We start from the raw sequence: 20,478 nt of genomic DNA on the forward strand, positions 1-20,478 counted from the left end.
ACAGAAACGAATTAGTTTAGATAGTCCTTTGTGGCTCCGATGGAGACTAGATCAACGTGTCATTGGCTCAAGAGAAGTTCCCATCGAAGTTCAATATGAATCTTTGGGTACTTATCATGAGATTTATGGGCACTATCTAATAGAAGGAAGTGTAACAAAGGAAATCCGTTGTATATACATTCGAACTACTCTTGGTCATATTTCTTTTTATCGGGAAATAGAAGAAGCCATACAGGGGTTTTGTCGAGCCTACTCATACGCTATCTAAACTAAGAAATCAGATTAGGCGATGTTCGTGCCCATGGGAATTCGGGTCTCCCCAATTTCACTGGTATCATAATTTCTGAATTTCTGCGTGAATCAAGATTGAGATTGAGGAAAGGAAGTTTTCGAATCACTAACTCAGGTCCATTGTCGAATCCTACTTAGCAGAATAAATATAAGAGGTACTGTACTTATGGCAGAACGGGCCGATCTGGTCTTTCACAATAAAGTGATAAATGGAACTGTTATGAAACGACTTATTAGCAGGTTAATAGATCATTTCGGAATGGCATATACATCACATATCTTGGATCAAGTAAAGACTTTGGGTTTCCAACAAGCCACTGCTACATCTATTTCATTAGGAATTGATGATCTTTTAACAATCCCTTCTAAGGGATGGTTAGTCCAAGACGCTGAACAACAAAGTTTTATTTTGGATAAACACCATCATTATGGGAATGTACACGCGGTAGAAAAATTACGTCAATCCATTGAGATATGGTATGCTACAAGTGAATATTTGAGACAAGAAATGAATCCTAATTTTCGGATGACTGATCCTTCTAATCCAGTATATCTAATGTCCTTTTCGGGAGCTAGGGGAAATGCATCTCAGATACACCAATTAGTAGGTATGAGAGGATTAATGTCGGATCCCCAAGGACAAATGATTGATTTACCCATTCAAAGCAATTTACGTGAAGGACTTTCTTTGACAGAATATATAATTTCCTGTTATGGAGCCCGCAAAGGAGTTGTAGATACTGCTGTACGAACATCAGATGCTGGATACCTCACACGTAGACTTGTTGAAGTAGTTCAACATATTATTGTACGTAGAACAGATTGTGGCACTATCCGAGGTATTTCCGTGAGTCCTCGAAATGGGATGACGGAAAAAATTTTTGTCCAAACACTAATTGGTCGTGTATTAGCGGACGATATATATATCGGTCTACGATGCCTTGCCACTCGAAATCAAGATATTGGGATTGGACTTGTCAATCGATTCATAACCTTTCGAGCACAACCAATATATATTCGAACCCCCTTTACTTGCAGGAGTACATCTTGGATCTGCCAATTATGTTATGGTCGGAGTCCTACTCATGGCGACCTGGTCGAATTGGGAGAAGCTGTAGGTATTATTGCGGGTCAATCAATTGGGGAACCAGGAACTCAACTAACATTAAGAACTTTTCATACCGGTGGAGTATTCACAGGCGGTACTGCCGAGCATGTACGAGCTCCTTCTAATGGAAAAATAAAATTCAATGAGGATTTGGTTCATCCCACACGTACCCGTCATGGGCATCCTGCTTTTCTATGTTCTATAGACTTGTATGTAACTATTGAGAGTCGGGATATTCTACATAATGTAAATATTCCACCAAAAAGTTTTATTTTAGTTCAAAATAATCAATATGTAGAATCAGAACAAGTGATTGCTGAGATTCGTGCTGGAACGTCCACTTTTCATTTTAAAGAGAAGGTACGAAAACATATTTATTCTGAATCAGAGGGAGAAATGCACTGGAGTACCGATGTCCACCATGCACCTGAATATACATATGGTAATGTTCATCTATTATCAAAAACGAGTCATTTATGGATATTAGCGGGAGGTCCGTGCAGATCCAGTATAGTGTCTTTTTCGCTCCACAAGGATCAAGATCAAATGAATGTTTATTCTTTTTCTGTCGAAGAAAGATATATCTCTGACCTATCAATGACTAATGGTCGAATAAGACATAAATTGTTGGATACTTCTGGTAAAAAAGATAAGAAAATTATTGACTATTCAATAAGACCTGATCAAACGATGTCTAATGGTCATTTGAATTTCATATATCCTTCTATTATCCAAGGGAATTCTTATTTCTTGGCGAAAAAGCGAAGAAATAGATTCATCATCCCATTACAATACAATCAAGAACGAGAGAAAGAACTAATACCCTGTTTTGGTATTTCGATCGAAATACCAAAACAGGGTATTTTACGTAGAAATAGTATTCTTGCTTATTTTGATGATCCACGATACAGAAGAAGCAATTCAGGAATTACTAAATATGGAACCGTAGAGGTCAATTCAATCATAAAAAAAGAGGATTTGATTGAGTATCGAGGACCAAAAGAATTTAGTCCGAAATACCAAACGAAAGTAGATCGGTTTTTTTTCATTCTCGAAGAAGTGCATATCTTACCCGGATCTTCGTTGATAATGGTCCGGAACAATAGTATCATTGGAGTAGATACACAACTCGCTTTAAATACAAGAAGTCGAGTAGGCGGATTAGTCCGAGTGGAGAGAAAAAAAAAAAATATTGAACTAAAAATATTTTCCGGAGATATTTATTTTCCTGGAGAGGCAGATAAGATATCCAGGCACAGCGGCATTTTGATACCACCGGAAACAGAAAAAAAAATTTCTAAGGAATCAAAAAAATGGAAAAATTGGATCTATGTCCAACGGATCACACCTACCAAGAAAAAGTATTTTGTTTTGGTTCGACCCGTAGTCACATATGAAATAGCTGATGGCATAAATTTAGCAACACTTTTTCCTCAAGATCTCCTGCGGGAAAAGGATAATGTCCAACTTAGAGTTGTCAATTATATCCTTCATGGAAATGGCAAGTCAATTCGAGGAATTTCTCACACAAGTATTCAATTAGTTCGGACTTGCTTAGTATTGAATTGGGATCAAGAGCAAAAAGGTTCTCCGGAAGAGGTTCACGCTTCCTTTGTTGAGGTAAGAACAAATGATCTGATTCGAGATTTCATAAGAATTGAGTTAGTCAAGTCCACTATTTCGTATACCGGAAAAAGATATGATAGGGCAAGTTCCGGATTGATTTCCGATAATGGATTAGATCGCACAAATATCAATCCTTTTTTTTACAAGGCCAGGATTCAATCACTTACCCAACATCAAGGTACTATTGGTACATTGTTAAATCGAAATAAGGAATGCCAATCTTTGATAATTTTGTCATCATCCAATTGTTTTCGAATTGGCCCATTCAATGGTTCAAAATATAACAATATGACAAAAGAATCGGATCCCATAATCCCAATTAAGGATTTGCTGGGTCCCTTAGGCACTATTGTACCTAAAATAGCAAATTTCTATTCATCTTACCATTTAATAACTTATAATCAGATCTTGTTAAAGAAATATTTGCTACTTGACAATTTTCAACAGACTTTCCAAGTACTTCAAGTACTTAAATACTGTTTAATAGATGAAAATAGGAGGATTTATAACCCCGATCCATGCAGTAACATCATTTTGAATCCATTCCATTTGAATTGGCACTTTCTCCATCACGATTATTGGGAAGAGACATCTAAAAAAATTCGTCTTGGACAATTTTTTTGTGAAAATGTATGTCTATTCAAATACGAACCACACGTAGAAAAATCTGGTCAGATCATAATTGTTCATGTTGACTCCTTAGTTATAAGATCGGCTAAGCCCTATTTGGCCACTCCAGGAGCTACTGTTCATGGCCATTATGGAGAAATCTTTTACGAAGGAGATACATTAGTTACATTTATATATGAAAAATCGAGATCTGGTGACATAACGCAAGGTCTTCCAAAAGTGGAACAAATCTTAGAAGTACGTTCTATTGATTCAATATCGATGAACCTCGAAAGGAGAGTTGAAGGTTGGAACGAAGGTATACCAAAAATTCTTGGAATCCCCTGGGGATTCTTGATTCAAGCGGAGCTAACCATAGTTCAAAGTCGTATCTCTTTGGTTAATAAAATCCAAAAGGTTTATCGATCCCAGGGGGTACAGATCCATAATAGACATATAGAGATTATTGTACGTCAAGTAACATCAAAAGTGTTGGTTTCAGAAGATGGAATGTCTAATGTTTTTTCACCTGGGGAATTAATCGGATTGTTGCGAGCGGAACGAGCGGGGCGCGCTTTGGACGAAGCGATCTCTTATCGGGCAATCCTATTGGGAATAACGAGGGCATCTTTGAATACTCAAAGTTTCATATCCGAAGCAAGTTTTCAAGAAACCGCTCGAGTTTTAGCAAAAGCTGCTCTACGAGGTCGTATTGATTGGTTGAAAGGCCTGAAAGAGAACGTTGTTCTGGGTGGGATTATACCCGTTGGTACCGGATTCAAAAAATTAGTGCACCGTTCAAGGCAAGACAAGAACATTTATTTGGAAATCAAAAGAAAGAATCTATTCGATTTGGAAATGAGAGATATTTTGTTACACCATAGAGAATTATTTTGTTCTTACGTCCCATTTCCATGAGACATCAGAACAATCGTTTACGCGATTTCATGATTCCTAAGAGCAGATTCTTTTACTTTAACTATCTTTTCACTTTTAACTATCTGTCTTTTAACTTAACTATCTGGTCCGAGTATTGATTTGGTAAAAAAAAAATAAGTAATTAAAAGACATTAATGGTTTGTACCGTGTATCAACGGTTAATTCCCGGTAGAAGGTTCCATCGGAACAATTATTTATTTCAAAGTACCTCGTCTCTTTGTTAAAAAAATAAAAAAGAAAAAACAAAAAGGAAGTGTGGGGAAAAATGACAAGAAGATATTGGAACATCAATTTGGAAGAGATGATGGAGGCCGGAGTTCATTTTGGTCATGGTACTAAGAAATGGAATCCTAGAATGGCCCCTTACATCTCTGCAAAGCGTAAAGGTATTCATATTACAAATCTCACTAGAACGGCTCGTTTTTTATCAGAAGCCTGTGATTTAGTTTTTGATGCAGCAAGTAGGGGAAAAAACTTCTTAATTGTTGGTACCAAAAATAAAGCAGCGGATTCAGTAGCATCAGCTGCAATAAGGGCCCGGTGTCATTATGTTAATAAAAAATGGCTCGGTGGTATGTTAACGAATTGGTCTACTACGGAAACGAGACTTCAAAAGTTCAGGGATTTAAGAGCAGAACAAAAGATGGGGAAACTCAACCGTCTTCCCAAAAGAGATGCCGCAATGTTGAAGAGAAAATTATCTGCCTTGCAAACATATCTCGGCGGTATCAAATATATGACGGGATTGCCTGATATTGTGATCATCGTTGATCAGCAAGAAGAATATATGGCTCTTCGAGAATGTGTAATTTTAGGGATTCCGACGATTTGTTTAATCGATACAAATTGTGACCCCGATCTCGCAGATATTTCGATCCCAGCCAATGATGACGCTATAGCTTCAATCCGATTGGTTCTTAACAAATTAGTATCCGCAATTTGTGAGGGCCGTTGTAGCTATATAAGAAATCGTTGATTATGATTAAGAATAATTAGTTAATTATTTGGGGATTTTATAGATTTATTGGATCGGTTACTATTCTTGAATTAAAAAAAAGAAAAAACAAAATGGAAATGTGGGCATATTGATAATATGTTATGATGTTATGTGATTTCTTGGTATCCTATGTAATTTCTTGATATCCTAAATATACGATTGATGAATACAATTAGTGATTCAAGTTGGTGAGTTGAGAAAGAGATGGTTGAATCAAAATAATTTATTTTTTGAAGTTCAATTTTTGTTAGAGGACCATATGAATGTTATACCATGTTCCATTAAAACACTCAAGGGGTTATACGATATATCGGGTGTAGAAGTAGGCCAACATTTCTATTGGCAAATAGGAGGTTTACAAGTCCATGCCCAAGTACTTATCACTTCTTGGGTAGTAATTGCTATCTTATTAGGTTCGGTGATCCTAGCTGTTCGGAATCCACAAACCATTCCGACCGGCGGTCAGAATTTCTTCGAATATGTCCTTGAATTTATTCGAGACTTGAGCAAAACCCAGATTGGAGAAGAATATGGTCCTTGGGTTCCCTTTATTGGAACTATGTTCCTATTTATTTTTGTTTCTAACTGGTCAGGTGCTCTTTTACCTTGGAAAATTATACAGTTACCTCATGGGGAGTTAGCTGCGCCCACGAATGATATAAATACTACTGTTGCTTTAGCTTTACTCACGTCAGTCGCATATTTTTATGCGGGTCTTAGCAAAAAAGGATTGGGTTATTTTGGGAAATACATTCAACCAACTCCAATACTTTTACCAATTAACATCCTAGAAGATTTCACAAAACCCTTATCTCTTAGTTTTCGACTTTTCGGGAATATATTGGCTGATGAATTAGTAGTTGTCGTTCTTGTTTCTTTAGTCCCTTCAGTAGTTCCTATACCTGTCATGTTTCTTGGATTATTTACAAGTGGTATTCAAGCTCTTATTTTTGCAACGTTAGCTGCGGCTTATATAGGTGAATCCATGGAGGGTCATCATTGACTAGCTTTCAAAATAGTCTTTTTATTATTATTTTTTATTATTATTATTAAGTAAGTTTATCCCAATTCATGCGTGGTTCAAGATAATCCAATTGGTTGGGGAACATAATAACGTATTACTATATGACTTAGAGTTTTAGGAGAAAAGATGGACGGTATTACAGAATTGTAAAAAAAAAAAGAAGGGTTGGGGAGGTTATACTAGATGTATGTAATGTCTATAAGCTCGGACCCCGTCTATGTTTCTAGGAATGATTCTAGAATCCGATTTAATCTAAAAAAAATGCGGGTGGTTTACGTTATGGAAGAAACAAATATATATGTCATATTAGAATGACATTAGATATTCATTAGTTATATAAGGCTATCCCTATCATCCTATATAACATCACTATATTACATAATTACATGCTATTACTTAATTACATGCTATTACTTAATTACATACTATTACTATTTTTATAATCATAACTTCTACTCTGTAATCATAATATAATCCTATACATAATATAAAATATAATCCTATACATAATATAATCCTATAATGATAATATAATATAATAATAATATTAATATAATAATAATATAATAAATATAATAATAAATAATAATAAATAAATAAATAAATATAAGTAAATAAATATAAGTAATAAAATAAGTATTAGTTAACATTAATAATTAGTTTAATAGTTAATATTAATATAAGTATTAATATTCATATGTAAAATATCTAAGTATCAATTAAGTATTAGTTAATATAATCATTTATAATTATATTATCGATAATTATTAGTATTAATTATTACTATATATTGATATTGGTACTACTACATACTTTTATATTACTACATATTGATATATTGATATTGATTTGTATTGGTATTAATTTGATTGATATTGATTGCAGCTCACACTGCATTTAGTCACACTCCATTTAGACGGATTTCAATATCAGTCCTTCTATTTTGTCTGTGATTGTGGATTGAATGAACAAAGAGATGAACTCAAGAATGGTGTAGTAAAGAACGAAGAATTAAATGAAAGAGTGGTTCGAAACAAAGAAATACAATAGTTAGAACTGTATGCATATGGATTTACAAAAACTCCATTATGGGTAAAAACGAGATAGTTGTGACGATTCAGTTCAGTAATTTAGTAATATTATCATTTCAATTCGGAGTTTTTAGTTACTTCGGACCGCTGGATCTTAATGATAAAATGAGTAATAATTCATTGGTTGATTGTATCATTAACCATTTCTTTTTTTTTGTGCGAGGAACTTACCATGAATCCACTGATTTCTGCCGCTTCCGTTATTGCTGCTGGATTGGCCGTGGGGCTTGCTTCTATTGGACCTGGAGTTGGTCAAGGTACTGCTGCAGGCCAAGCTGTAGAAGGTATTGCGAGACAACCAGAAGCAGAGGGTAAAATACGAGGTACTTTATTGCTTAGTCTAGCTTTTATGGAAGCTTTAACAATTTACGGACTGGTCGTGGCGTTAGCGCTTTTATTTGCGAATCCTTTTGTTTAATCCTAGAAATAAATAGAAAAAAGTACCTTACATACTTTTTTCTTATTTTATTAACTTTAACTTGGAATTGCCCTTTGCTTCTTCGAATTATATTTACACTTTACTTATAAATTACTTATTTGTTGAGACAATACGCCAGGAAGGGCTGATTTGAGGATGAGGAATTACCAGATTCGCTTGCTTTCTTCCTTTCTGTCCTTAGCTTAGTACAATAGAAAACTTTTTTACTTTCATTGTTCGAAGCGTTTCAACAAACGAAATAGTTATCAATTGATATGAGATCTAAGACCTAAGTAAAGTATCTTATTGGAAACTTCTTGAAAACTTAAAAAATAATAAATTTCAAACAAATGATTTAATCTATTGCCATTAAATAAAGTGGAAATGAAATTAATAAAAAGAAATCGATCAAAAAAAGGCGAGTGAAGTGATACAAAAAGAACTCTGTTCTTTGTTAGTCCTATCCATAAGAGAGGGGAGCATATGAAAAATGTAATCGATTCTTTCGTTTCCTTGGGTCACTGGCCATCCGCCGGGAGTTTCGGGTTTAATACCGATATTTTAGCAACAAATCCAATAAATCTAAGTGTAGTGCTTGGTGTATTGATTTATTTTGGAAAGGGAGTGTGTGCGAGTTGTGTATTTCAAGAATAGGTTGGATCCATCCAGCTGCACTTTATTTATGGTATTTATAGGAGAAATAGGAAAAAGGTGCACGATCTCGACGAATTACTTCTGAATAAATTAAGAAATCATATGTAAGAACCATAGCATTTCGTGACTTATTGGTAAATCCACTTTGATTCTCTATCAACCAATAATGTGAGACCATTAACATGGTTAAAGCTAAATTGTTTAAAGTCCAGGTAAAACATGGTACTCTTTCTACCACTTCTACCACTACGTTAGTAACGAAATGGTTAAAAAAAAAATAGTTGGTAATTTATTTGATTTGATATAGAACACTCATATCGATAAAAGAATTTGAACCATTTACTAGAAAAATGAGCACTTTGCTTTTTTTATCTAATGCCGAAATGACGACCTATGTATAAAAAAAGAGGAATTTTTGGACTTGAAGAAACAAATAAAAAATATATAATAATTATTATTTTCATTTTTTTAAAATGAAAAATGAAATAGAATTCTAAAAATGAAAATGATAAATAAAATACAAAACAAATATAAATAAAATACAAATAAAGAAACAACTTTGCTGACAATTCTAGATTTTTGTCTGGTCTAGTCGGAAGAGTCCTCCTGATATTCTGGTCTTGTATCAGTTTTGACATCTTTGAATACAAACAGAAAAGAGAGGGTAGGCTCATTACATTAAAAAAGATATGGGAATACCCACACCATAAATAAAACATTAAAAAAGATATGGGAATACCCACACCATAAATAAAATAAATAATTGAGCGTGAGAGCCAAATGAATCGAAAGATTCATGTTTGGTTCGGGAAGAGATCATGGAAGTTTTGAAATTAATGATAAGATAATCTACTTTCATTAAATGATTTATTAGATAATCGAAAACAGAGGATTTTGAATACTATTCGAAATTCGGAAGAATTACGTAAAGGGGCCATTGAGCAGCTCGAAAGAGCCCGGGCTCGCTTACGTAAAGTGGAAATGGAAGCAGATGAGTATCGAATGAATGGATACTCTGAAATAGAACGAGAAAAACAAAATTTGATTAATGCCACTAGTAATAGTTTGGAACAATTAGAAAATTACAAAAATGAAACCCTTCAGTTTGAACAACAAAGAGCGATTAATCAGGTCCGACAACGAGTTTTCCAACAAGCCTTACAAGGAGCTCTAGGAACTCTGAATAGTTGCTTGAATAGCGAGTTACATTTCCGTACGATCCGTGCTAATATTGGCATTCTCGGGGCCATGCAAGAAATAACTGATTAGCCCTTCTTTTTTTAGTTATAGTTTAGGCATTATTTTTATCTTTTCCTTCCTAAAAAGAATAAAGAAACACTAATGGTAACCCTTCGAGCCGACGAAATTAGTAATATTATTCGTGAGCGTATTGAACAATATAGTAGAGAAATAAAGATTGTGAATACCGGTACCGTACTTCAAGTAGGCGACGGAATTGCTCGTGTTCATGGTCTTGATGAAGTAATGGCAGGTGAATTAGTAGAGTTTCAAGAGGGTACAATAGGCATTGCTCTGAATTTGGAATCAAATAATGTTGGCGTTGTATTAATGGGTGATGGTTTGATGATACAAGAGGGAAGTTCCGTAAAAGCAACAGGACGAATTGCTCAGATACCTGTGAGTGAGGGTTATTTGGGTCGTGTTATAAATGCTCTGGCTAAACCTATTGATGGGAGAGGTGAAATTTCAGCTTCTGAATCTCGGTTAATTGAATCTCCTGCCCCAGGTATTATTTCTAGACGTTCTGTATATGAGCCTCTTCAAACGGGGCTTATTGCCATTGATTCGATGATCCCTATAGGACGCGGTCAGCGAGAATTAATTATTGGGGACAGACAGACCGGCAAAACAGCCGTAGCCACAGATACGATTCTCAATCAAAAAGGTCAAAATGTAATATGTGTTTATGTAGCTATTGGTCAAAAAGCATCTTCTGTGGCTCAGGTAGTGACTACTTTCCGGGAAAAGGGGGCGATGGAATATACTATTGTGGTAGCCGAAACGGCGGATTCACCTGCTACATTACAATACCTCGCTCCTTATACGGGAGCGGCTCTGGCTGAGTTTTTTATGTATCGTGGACAACATACTTTAATAATTTATGATGATCTCTCCAAACAGGCACAAGCTTATCGCCAAATGTCTCTTCTATTAAGAAGACCTCCCGGTCGTGAAGCTTATCCAGGAGATGTTTTTTATTTGCATTCACGACTTTTGGAAAGAGCCGCTAAATCAAATTCTAGTTTAGGTGAAGGAAGTATGACCGCTTTACCGATAGTTGAGACTCAATCTGGAGACGTTTCAGCTTATATTCCTACTAATGTAATTTCCATTACAGATGGACAAATATTCTTATCTGCCGATCTATTCAATGCTGGAATCCGACCTGCTATTAATGTGGGTATTTCCGTTTCCAGAGTAGGATCCGCAGCTCAAATTAAAGCCATGAAACAAGTAGCCGGCAAATCAAAATTGGAACTAGCGCAATTCACAGAGTTAGAAGCCTTTGCACAATTCGCTTCTGATCTCGATAAAGCTACTCAGAATCAATTGGCAAGAGGTCAACGATTACGCGAGTTGCTTAAACAATCCCAATCAGACCCTCTCGCAGTGGAAGAACAGATAGCTACTATTTATACCGGAGCGAATGGATATCTTGATCCGCTAGAAATTGGACAGGTAAAGAAATTTCTCAGTCAGTTACGTAGCTACTTAAAAAACAATAAACCTAAATTTCAAGAAATTATATCTTCTACCAAGACATTCACCGAGGAAGTAGAATTTCTTTTGAAGGAAGCTATTCAAGAACAGATCGAACTGTTTTTACTTCAGGAACAAACATAAATTTCTTACTTTTATTCTATTCTTGGTATATTCTATTCTTAGTACAAGAGTAATCATTGAGAAATAGTTCTGATTCGAATGATTCAAAAAGGGTTTCTTAGTATAGCCATTTTTAAAAAGTATAGCCATTTTAAAAATAGATGGAAATAAATTGCGTCCAATAGGATTTGAACCTATACCAAAGGTTTAGAAGACCTCTGTCCTATCCATTAGACAATGGACGCTTTTCATTCCTATTTTATTTTTTTGTATTCTTACTTTCTTTTGTTCGGATAAAAAATCAAATTACACGGAAAATATTTTAGGGAATAAAAAAGAATGCATATCTAAATTGATGGTGCATGTATGTATAATACATAATAAGATGTATAATACATAACATAATAAGATGTATAATACATAATAAGAAATATGGAGCGGGTAGCGGGAATCGAACCCGCATCGTTAGCTTGGAAGGCTAGGGGTTATAGTCGACGTTGCTTGATCACTTTTAACGTCTCTAATTCAAAACCGAACGTGAAATTTTGATTTCATTCGGCTCCTTTATGGAAGATTGATGTATTCCTAGAGAAAATTAGATCCATAACATCTATGTCAGCCTTTCTGTCTGAATGTATCCCAAACTACTCGCTTACTAGATGATCCCTCTAGAGGAGAGGGATTATACCAAATCCGTCTAGTCTAGTTACTTCGTTCCCTATTTCCACTCGCAGGATCCCGAGGAAAAGAATTTGGTTTCCACCGAGCTGAAACAATATGCTGATGGTTCTAGTAAACCAAAACCACCCTTTTCTAGCTTGTTTGGCTTCAATTTCCCTTTTACAACACCAAAATTTAAGATCTAGTTACGATTGGAAATAAACTTTTGTATCTTCATCCATAGATCCTTTATTCATACTCATTCGATTGGAAGAATTGATCCAATTCAAAAAAAATTATGTTTCACGACTCCATATACATAATCCAATTTTCTTATTCAATTTCGAAAATAGAATTTCTAATTGGACTTTGGATACAAATCGTGAGAATGTATGTTCTTCCTCAAATATGCTATTGAGAGGTAAAGGATTAAACCCTTTTAAGAAATAAAGTTTTTGATCGGAGTATGCAAAAAACCGAGAGACCCCTTAACTTTTTAAGTTGTTAATAGAACGAATCACACTTTTACCACTAAACTATACCCGCTACATATACATTATTGTATATGAATGGACTATTTGTCGAACAAGGGAGTGAGACGCAATCAAGATAGCATTAAAATTATAACGTTGACACATATTTAGTCCCGCCAGCCAGGGACTTAAAAGGCGAAGAGCACAAAGCTTTTCTAAATAACATATATAAATTTAAAAAACAGTATAAAGTTATACTTATACTTTTCCTTTGCTGGATTGCTGGCATTCTCAGTCTGTCTGAAGGGGTCATTGAAGCTGGACAAAAAAAGAGGTACTGGCCCGGCCAGTACTTAACTAGGACCAGGCCGGGAGAATAAACCTTTCGTACAAAATTAAAGAAGTAAGGTTTTCTTTCTATTGGAGATACCTGTTTCGAATCTTATCTAAATGGAATTCTTGATCAAATTCGTTCTTGACTTACTCTTAACTTACTTAAATGAAACTTAAATTAAATTACGTAAATGTAAATTAACTTAAATATAAATATAATTATATAATTACTTATATAATTACATTACTTAAATTATTAAAATTAACTTAACTTAATATAAATATAATTATATAATTATAATTATATAATTACTTAATTATATAATTACTTATAATATAATATTATTATAATATAATATTATTAATTACTTAATTATATAATTACTTATAATATACAATTACTTATAAAATTACTTATAATATAATATTATAATATTTAATATTATAATATTTAAGAAATTTTTTATTACATAAAAAAAACCTTTAATTTGTTTTTTCTTTACTTTAATTGAAAATAAAATTTCAATTCCTTTAACCTTTAAATTTAGATTAGAATTTATTAATAATTTTAATTTTTAATTATTCACTTTTTATTTTTTTTTTATTTCATCTGTAATGAAATCTATTCTATAATTAGAAATTTTAATAGAATGTTTCATATTTCTAATGATAATGTTATAATTATAATGTTTAATATCTTTCTTAAATTATAATGTTTAATATCTTTCTTAATAAAAAATATTATATTAATGTCTTTCTTAAACTTAATAATTAATATCTTAAAAATTAAAAATTTTTTCTTTTTTATTATTTTCTTTTCTTTTTTTATTTAATTTCAATTTAAATTGAAATAGTTAATTTCAATTTCATTTGAAATTTTATTGAAATTTCAATTTTATTTAAATTGGGAGAGATGGCTGAGTGGACTAAAGCGGCGGATTGCTAATCCGTTGTACGAGTTATTCGTACCGAGGGTTCGAATCCCTCTCTCTCCGCCCGCTCTGATTACTTGATACTTTCGATTTCGAAGGAATTTCGATTCCTTTATTTTTTTATAGGTAAAGTGAATATATGGAATAGATAAAATAATAAGAAAAAATTAGAAAAACAAAGAAAACTCAATTTTTTTTTATTCCTCACGTCCAGGATTACGTCCCGGATCATTAGATAAGAATCCGAAGATGAAGAGAGAAACAAAGAATATCACTACTGTGTAAACAAAGAGTTTGAGAGTAAGCATTACACAATCTCCAAGATAAGATCATTTTAGAAAAAGGGAATAGATTACCTATTTTTTCTTTTTACCACATATACTATTTTGTTTGATTTGACATCATACCCCCCAAAATGGAGTTTTTTGATTTGAAAAGAAAAAGAAAGTCACTTTTACGAATTTCTTTGTAATAAGATTTTTATTCCTTCCTCACAAAAATTTTCTTGTCATATCGACAATTAGGTATTGTAGGGGACCTAGACCTAATAAACTCCTTACTCACTGAAAGGTCAGAACGAGTAAATAAACTGATCAAAATTCATCTCCGCGGTTACTCAATATACAAGAATTTCCATTTTTTAATCGAGGGTTTATAATTCTAATGTAAGACTTAGCCGATCTTATCCATTTTTATAATTTTTTTTGTCGAATAAATCATGAATGGATTTGGCAAAGTATTAAGGATTTTATCGAAAACTTACAGCAGCTTGCCAAACAAAGGCTAAGAGAAAAAAGAGAACAGGTATGACAGGCATCACATCTACGATTGGATTGAAAACGGCATAAGCTTCAGGCAATTTGGCAAAGAAAAAACTATTCGAATAAAGGACAGAATTAAGACAGATACAGATTAAGCTAAAGATATTAAACATAACAAACATTTCGTTCTTGTAGATTAGATAATTTTATTTTGATTGAGTTATTTTTATAAGGGAAAAATGAAAAAGGCAAGTCAAAAAATCCTTCTTTTTTTTTGAACTCTCCCAAATCAAAAATCCTTCCTTCCATTCTCAAATGAGAATACAAGGAATTCTACTTTCATACATTATCTTAATTGAATTCTATGTAATGATCAATTAACTTTTTTGATTCTATATCTAATCTACATGTGTTGAATCCTAGCAACAAACAAAATACCCCATATGTTTTTATTATGTATTATGTATTTTTTTGGGGGGGGGGATTGACGAATAACTAATTCTAATAATAGTCTTGACTAGTGCCAAACAGGAAAAATGGGGCGTGGCCAAGCGGTAAGGCAGCGGGTTTTGGTCCCGTTATTCGGAGGTTCGAATCCTTCCGTCCCAGATCGTTTCCATCAGAAACAAAAGATGGGATCACATTGTATCCCACATAAAACGGAAAAATCTTAAAGAGAACAACCTTTTCTTTTGTTCTGAATTCTTAGAATGTCTTTTGTTCTGAATTCTTAGAATGAATTCTTAGAATGGATTCTTAGAATCCATTTGATTTATCACAAGCATAATAAAGTGTCAAATACAGGTGGAAGTTTTTTTGAATAAAAAAAAGAGAAATTTGGGGTCTATCATTCACATTCATAATATGCTCGTACTATTGTTATATTCATTATGTCCCATATTCATGAAATATGAATTCTAAATATGAATTATAATTCTCACATGATGCATTCCGAATTGAAGCGTGAAACAAAAGCATCTCTATTCCCTTCCACACAAAGCCTAAAGTCAAAAATAGGGTATCCCAATTTCACATTCTATGTGAAGACTAAAGAGTAGGGAGTTTGTCGTACTAATTTCATCACTGGTTTTAAAACTTCTAAAGCTGTGCTGTGGCGTGGGAAAAAATAGGATAAAAATTGTCTGAATTCCATTTCTTTCTATCTTATATCTTAGATGCCTCAAATGAAAATAATTGTAAATCAATGTAACGTAGCGATTGGGGGGAAATTTTGATATTCCATATATTTTAACTTGATTTTATGGAATTGATGGAAAAATTGTTGAACCTGAAGTAAAACAAAATCTATATAAACTAAAATAAACAAGGCCTACGCTATGCCTATATGTATGATATATATTGTGTATTGTTATTATATTGTTGTATTTCAATAACAATGTTGTTGTATTTCAATAACAATGTTGTTGTATTTCAATAACAATGGCCTTTCACTTAAGTGAAAAGAATTTGTGGAAGGGGATCTTTGATTTTAAAAATATCCATGATTACCCCCAGTAACAATATTCAGATTCTTTCTTTCAGATGAAAGAAAGAATAAGGATCTTAATGTTGCCGTACATGAGACCTTTTCTATTTCATACTCATGAAAATAGATAAACTAGATTATCAATTTACTTCTTTGGTTAAAAGAAAACCAATTGATAATTCAATTGAACATGGTAAAATTTATGTCTCCTTAGGGAATGAAATATCTGCTAAAAATTTTTAGCTACTCATTGTGATTGCGTCGACTTGGTGATTGAATTAGAGATCCAGTTTAGTCATGACTAGAAAACATAGTTCCAGTCATGATGTTGAAGTCGGAGATTTTTAAAACATTTTTTTATGAACTCTTGGTTGGTACTCGAAGAAATATGATAAATCAATAGTATCTAGAAACTTACGACCTTTTTGTTTTTTGGTCATTGGAACAGTTTATTTGACTAATAATTTATTTTTTTCCGGGATTGGAAATATATTAAATTAAAGGATTTGAGGTTTATAGTTTTTTTGTTCTAGAAAAATAGATTCTGCATTTCATGATTGATCGTCCCGAACAATCTGTTGGAGATGTAAAGTAAATAAGTCTTAAGCAAACATCTTTCTTAGAAATACGTTTCATTCATATGATAGAATATCGAGTTAAAGAAATTGGATCCTTGCTGAGCTTTCTCCGGATAAATACAATACTTATCTATCCATAGAATACTTATCTATCCATAGGTATAAAGTATAGACTATTATATAGTTCCCGTTGTTCCCATCGAGCCAATGACTATTCATGATTACATATTAAATCAATTCCATTGCGGTTTGAAATTAAATTGAATTCTAAATTAGAGGAATGTTATGGTAAAACTTCGTTTGAAACGATGTGGTAGAAAGCAACGTGCGACTTGAAGGACATGATCCGCTGTGGATTTTTACATCCACCATTTTCTATACAAATGAAGATGCTCTTGGCTCGACATAGTTTGTTCTGTTCCATTAGGAATCTAATTTTTCTTAGGTTGATAGTACATGATGGAGCTCGAGCGGAAAGGATTGATTCATTTATCAAGGGGAAGAATCTAGGGTTAGTGCCAATCAATCAATAAGTTAGACCAGCTTTGTAAGTATATCCTTAAAATATAAAATAATCGGAATTGATAAAACTATTTCGATCAAAAAAAAGTGTATCACAGAGGAATCAATTCTTCGTATTCTATTTCTATGGGTATTCTATTTCTATAGAAAGAAATAAAAAAAACAAAAGGTATGTTGCTGCCCTTTTGAAAGGAGTAAGGATCACCGAAGTAATGTCTAAACCCAATGATTTTACAAAGCAAAGATAAAGGATTCCGAAACAAGGAAACACTATTTTCAATTGTCTCAAAAATTGGATCAGAATTAGGAATAAAAATAGATTCGAGATGAGACAAACAAAAGAGGTTAGAGACGGCTCAAGAAATGTCTAAGGATTTCCCTTCGAATTCTGTCAGAATTACCCAACTTGAGTTATGAGTACGAATGAAATTTATTTTTTTTTTTTTTTTTAGGAAGAACAAAATAATAATAATGAATTAGACTATGATTTGAGTCATTATTTTGTGTTTACTATTTGATATTATATACAGAAAGATATACCGAAATAAAAATAATTTTTTCTCGAGCTCGAGCCGTATGAGGAGAAAAACCTCCTATACGTTTCTGGGGGGGGATTGTTTATGTACATCTATCCCAATGAGCCATCTATCGAATCGTTGCAATTGATGTTCGATCCCGAAGAGAAGGAAGAGATTTTCGAAAAGTGGGTTTTTATGATCCGATAAAGAATCAAACTTATTTAAACGTTCCCGCTATTCTATATTTCCTTGAAAAGGGCGCTCAACCTACAGGAACTGTTTATGATATTTTAAGTAAGGCAGAATTTTTTAAAGAAAAAACCTCGAGTTAATTAAAAGAAAAAACAACAAAATTAATAAAAAAGGGGGGAGATGATTAATATAAAATCTATCTTTGTATAATTTTTTACTTACAATTTTTTACCTAAAATTTTCCCTTTTCTTGCTCTATTCATACTTAAATTTACTTTTTTCTTGTTATAGGAATCCACCAACAAACAAGGGATTAATCTTGCTTATTGTACCTCTATTGATTGAGTAAACCCGAGATTTTTTCTTTATCTTTTCCTTATTTTTTTCCATCAAAATTTCTTATTTATGTTGTGCCAACCCAATACAAATCCTTATTTTATTTACTTTATTTGTTATTTGTTTTCTCAACATTGCATTCATATTGACAATGGTGTATCGAACAAATATAATTGATCATAGATAAATTAATTGATCATAGATAAATAAATCTCTTTATCCAGACCCCATATTGGGTTTTAACTTCACTTTTACTCAAATAATGGGTTTTGCATTGTTGGGTTTACTGTCATATAAGACGTATTTTGGAATTTAACTTAACAAAAATAAAAAATTGATAAAAAACTGGTAGGTCTGTCACAATTTTAGCATCTCTTTTAGGAATCTGGTGTTTTTAAATATGATCTGTACATTTTCTATTTATTTTGTATAATCGATCATAAAACATAAAATATTTTTTTATTTATTATTAGTTCAATGTTTTGATGGGGTCGTGCAGTGCAATTTAATGGATTTTTCATTTTTATCGTATCTACATATCCTATTTATTTTATTTTATTCGGGTTGCTAACTCAACGGTAGAGTACTCGGCTTTTAAGTGCGACTATGATCTTTTACACATTTTGATGAAGCAACAAATTCGTCCAGACTATTGGTAGAGTCTATAAGACCACGACTGATCCTCAAGGGTAATGAATGGAAAAAGTAGCATGTCGTAATAAAAAAAATTTCTTATTTTATTAAATATTTTATTAAAAAATTACAAATTCAAATGAAAGTGGAACTTTTAGTTTATCCTTACTGGATCGCTACAAAAATAAAAAATTTTTGGAAGGGAAGGGGACAAAACAAATTCACATTTACAGTTGGGTCTAGTGAATAAATGGATAGAGCCTATGGTTCCAATTTTGGTAAAACAAAAAGCAACGAGCTTATGTTCTTAATTTGAATTGAACGATTACCCGATCTAATTAGACGTTAAAAATAGATTAGTGCCTTATACGGGAAAGGGTGAGTTCTCCTGTGGGTGGACCATTGATTCTTTTTCCTTTTTTTTTAATAAATCCTAACTATTCTTTATTATGGATTAGAAACGGATGTGTAGAAGAAACAGTATACTGATAAAGAGAATAAATTCCAAAGTCAAAAGAGCGATCGGGTTGCAAAAATAAAGGGTTTGTTATCCTCTTGTAATTATAACGAAGATAAACAACGAAGATAAACCAATTCGATAGAAAAAGAGAATAAAAAGATCTATTGATTGGACTCCCTGTTTCCTTTTCGGGGTATATATTTTTATTACTATTGTATTCTATATACATAATAGAATACAAAATACCCTGTTTTGACCATATTGCACTATGTATCATTTGATAACCCAATAAATGCCTCCTACCCCTGCTTCAAGTGGAAATGTAAATGGAAGAATTACAAGGATATTTAGAAAAAGATAGATCTCGGCAACAATACTTTCTATATCCACTTCTTTTTCAGGAGTATATTTACGTATTTGCTTATGATCAGGGTTTAAATAGTTCAATTTTTTATGAACCCGTGAATTTTGGGGGTTATGGCAATAAATTTAGTTCAGTACTTGTGAAACGTTTAATTATTCGAATGTATCAACAAAATTATTTGATTTATTCGGTTAATGATTCTTACCAAAATCGATTCGTTGGGCACAACAATTATTTTTATTCCCATTTTTTTTCTCAGATGATATCAGAAGGTTTTGCAGTCATTGTGGAAATTCCATTCTCGCTGCAATTAGTATCTTCCCTTGAAGAAAAAAAAATACCAAAATCTCATAATTTACAATCTATTCATTCAATATTTCCTTTTTTAGAGGATAAATTATCGCATTTAAATTATCTGTCAGATATACTAATACCTCATCCCATCCATATGGAAATCCTGGTCCAAATCCTTCAATCCTGTATCCAGGATGTTCCCTCTTTGCATTTATTGCGGTTCTTTCTCTACGAATATTATAATTGGAATAGTCTCATTACTCCGAAGAAATCTATTTATGTTTTTTCAAAAGAAAATAAAAGACTATTTTGGTTCTTATATAATTCTTATGTAT

General features: G+C 32.8%; 2 protein-coding genes, 2 non-coding genes and 1 pseudogene across 5 annotated transcripts in view; 4 read left to right on the forward strand and 1 right to left on the reverse strand.

Moving 5' to 3' along the window:
* Window positions 1-5,161: 5,161 nt before the first annotated feature.
* Window positions 5,162-9,739, forward strand: LOC135657746 (ATP synthase subunit a, chloroplastic). Its single transcript, XM_065176014.1, has one exon. The coding sequence runs from the start codon at window positions 5,830-5,832 to the stop codon at window positions 6,571-6,573; it is 744 nt and encodes a 247-aa protein (XP_065032086.1). The 5' UTR covers window positions 5,162-5,829; the 3' UTR covers window positions 6,574-9,739.
* On the forward strand, window positions 9,315-12,815 carry LOC135657744 (ATP synthase subunit alpha, chloroplastic). Its single transcript, XM_065176013.1, has one exon. The coding sequence runs from the start codon at window positions 10,099-10,101 to the stop codon at window positions 11,620-11,622; it is 1,524 nt and encodes a 507-aa protein (XP_065032085.1). The 5' UTR covers window positions 9,315-10,098; the 3' UTR covers window positions 11,623-12,815.
* On the reverse strand, window positions 11,775-11,846 carry TRNAR-UCU (transfer RNA arginine (anticodon UCU)). The gene has a single exon. It is a non-coding gene; the product is annotated as a tRNA-Arg (tRNA).
* A 1,159-nt stretch (window positions 12,816-13,974) lies between the features above and the next one.
* On the forward strand, window positions 13,975-14,062 carry TRNAS-GCU (transfer RNA serine (anticodon GCU)). The gene has a single exon. It is a non-coding gene; the product is annotated as a tRNA-Ser (tRNA).
* Window positions 14,063-17,155: 3,093 nt separating this feature from the next.
* The window catches only part of LOC135657745 (maturase K-like), a 3,401-nt pseudogene continuing 78 nt past the window's right edge, over window positions 17,156-20,478 (forward strand). Inside the window, exon 1 of the transcript XR_010504997.1 lies at window positions 17,156-20,478. This exon is cut by the window's right edge and continues 78 nt beyond it. The product of XR_010504997.1 is annotated as a maturase K-like (transcript).

This window comes from Musa acuminata, unplaced genomic scaffold, assembly GCF_036884655.1.
Source record: "Musa acuminata AAA Group cultivar baxijiao unplaced genomic scaffold, Cavendish_Baxijiao_AAA HiC_scaffold_301, whole genome shotgun sequence".
Classification (NCBI taxonomy): domain Eukaryota; kingdom Viridiplantae; phylum Streptophyta; class Magnoliopsida; order Zingiberales; family Musaceae; genus Musa; species Musa acuminata.

Excerpts from the sequence above, each read along its gene's own strand:
- LOC135657746 (XM_065176014.1), top strand. The coding sequence starts at position 5,830 with ATGAATGTTATACCATGTTCCATTAAAACACTCAAGGGGTTATACGAT.
- LOC135657744 (XM_065176013.1), top strand. The coding sequence starts at position 10,099 with ATGGTAACCCTTCGAGCCGACGAAATTAGTAATATTATTCGTGAGCGT.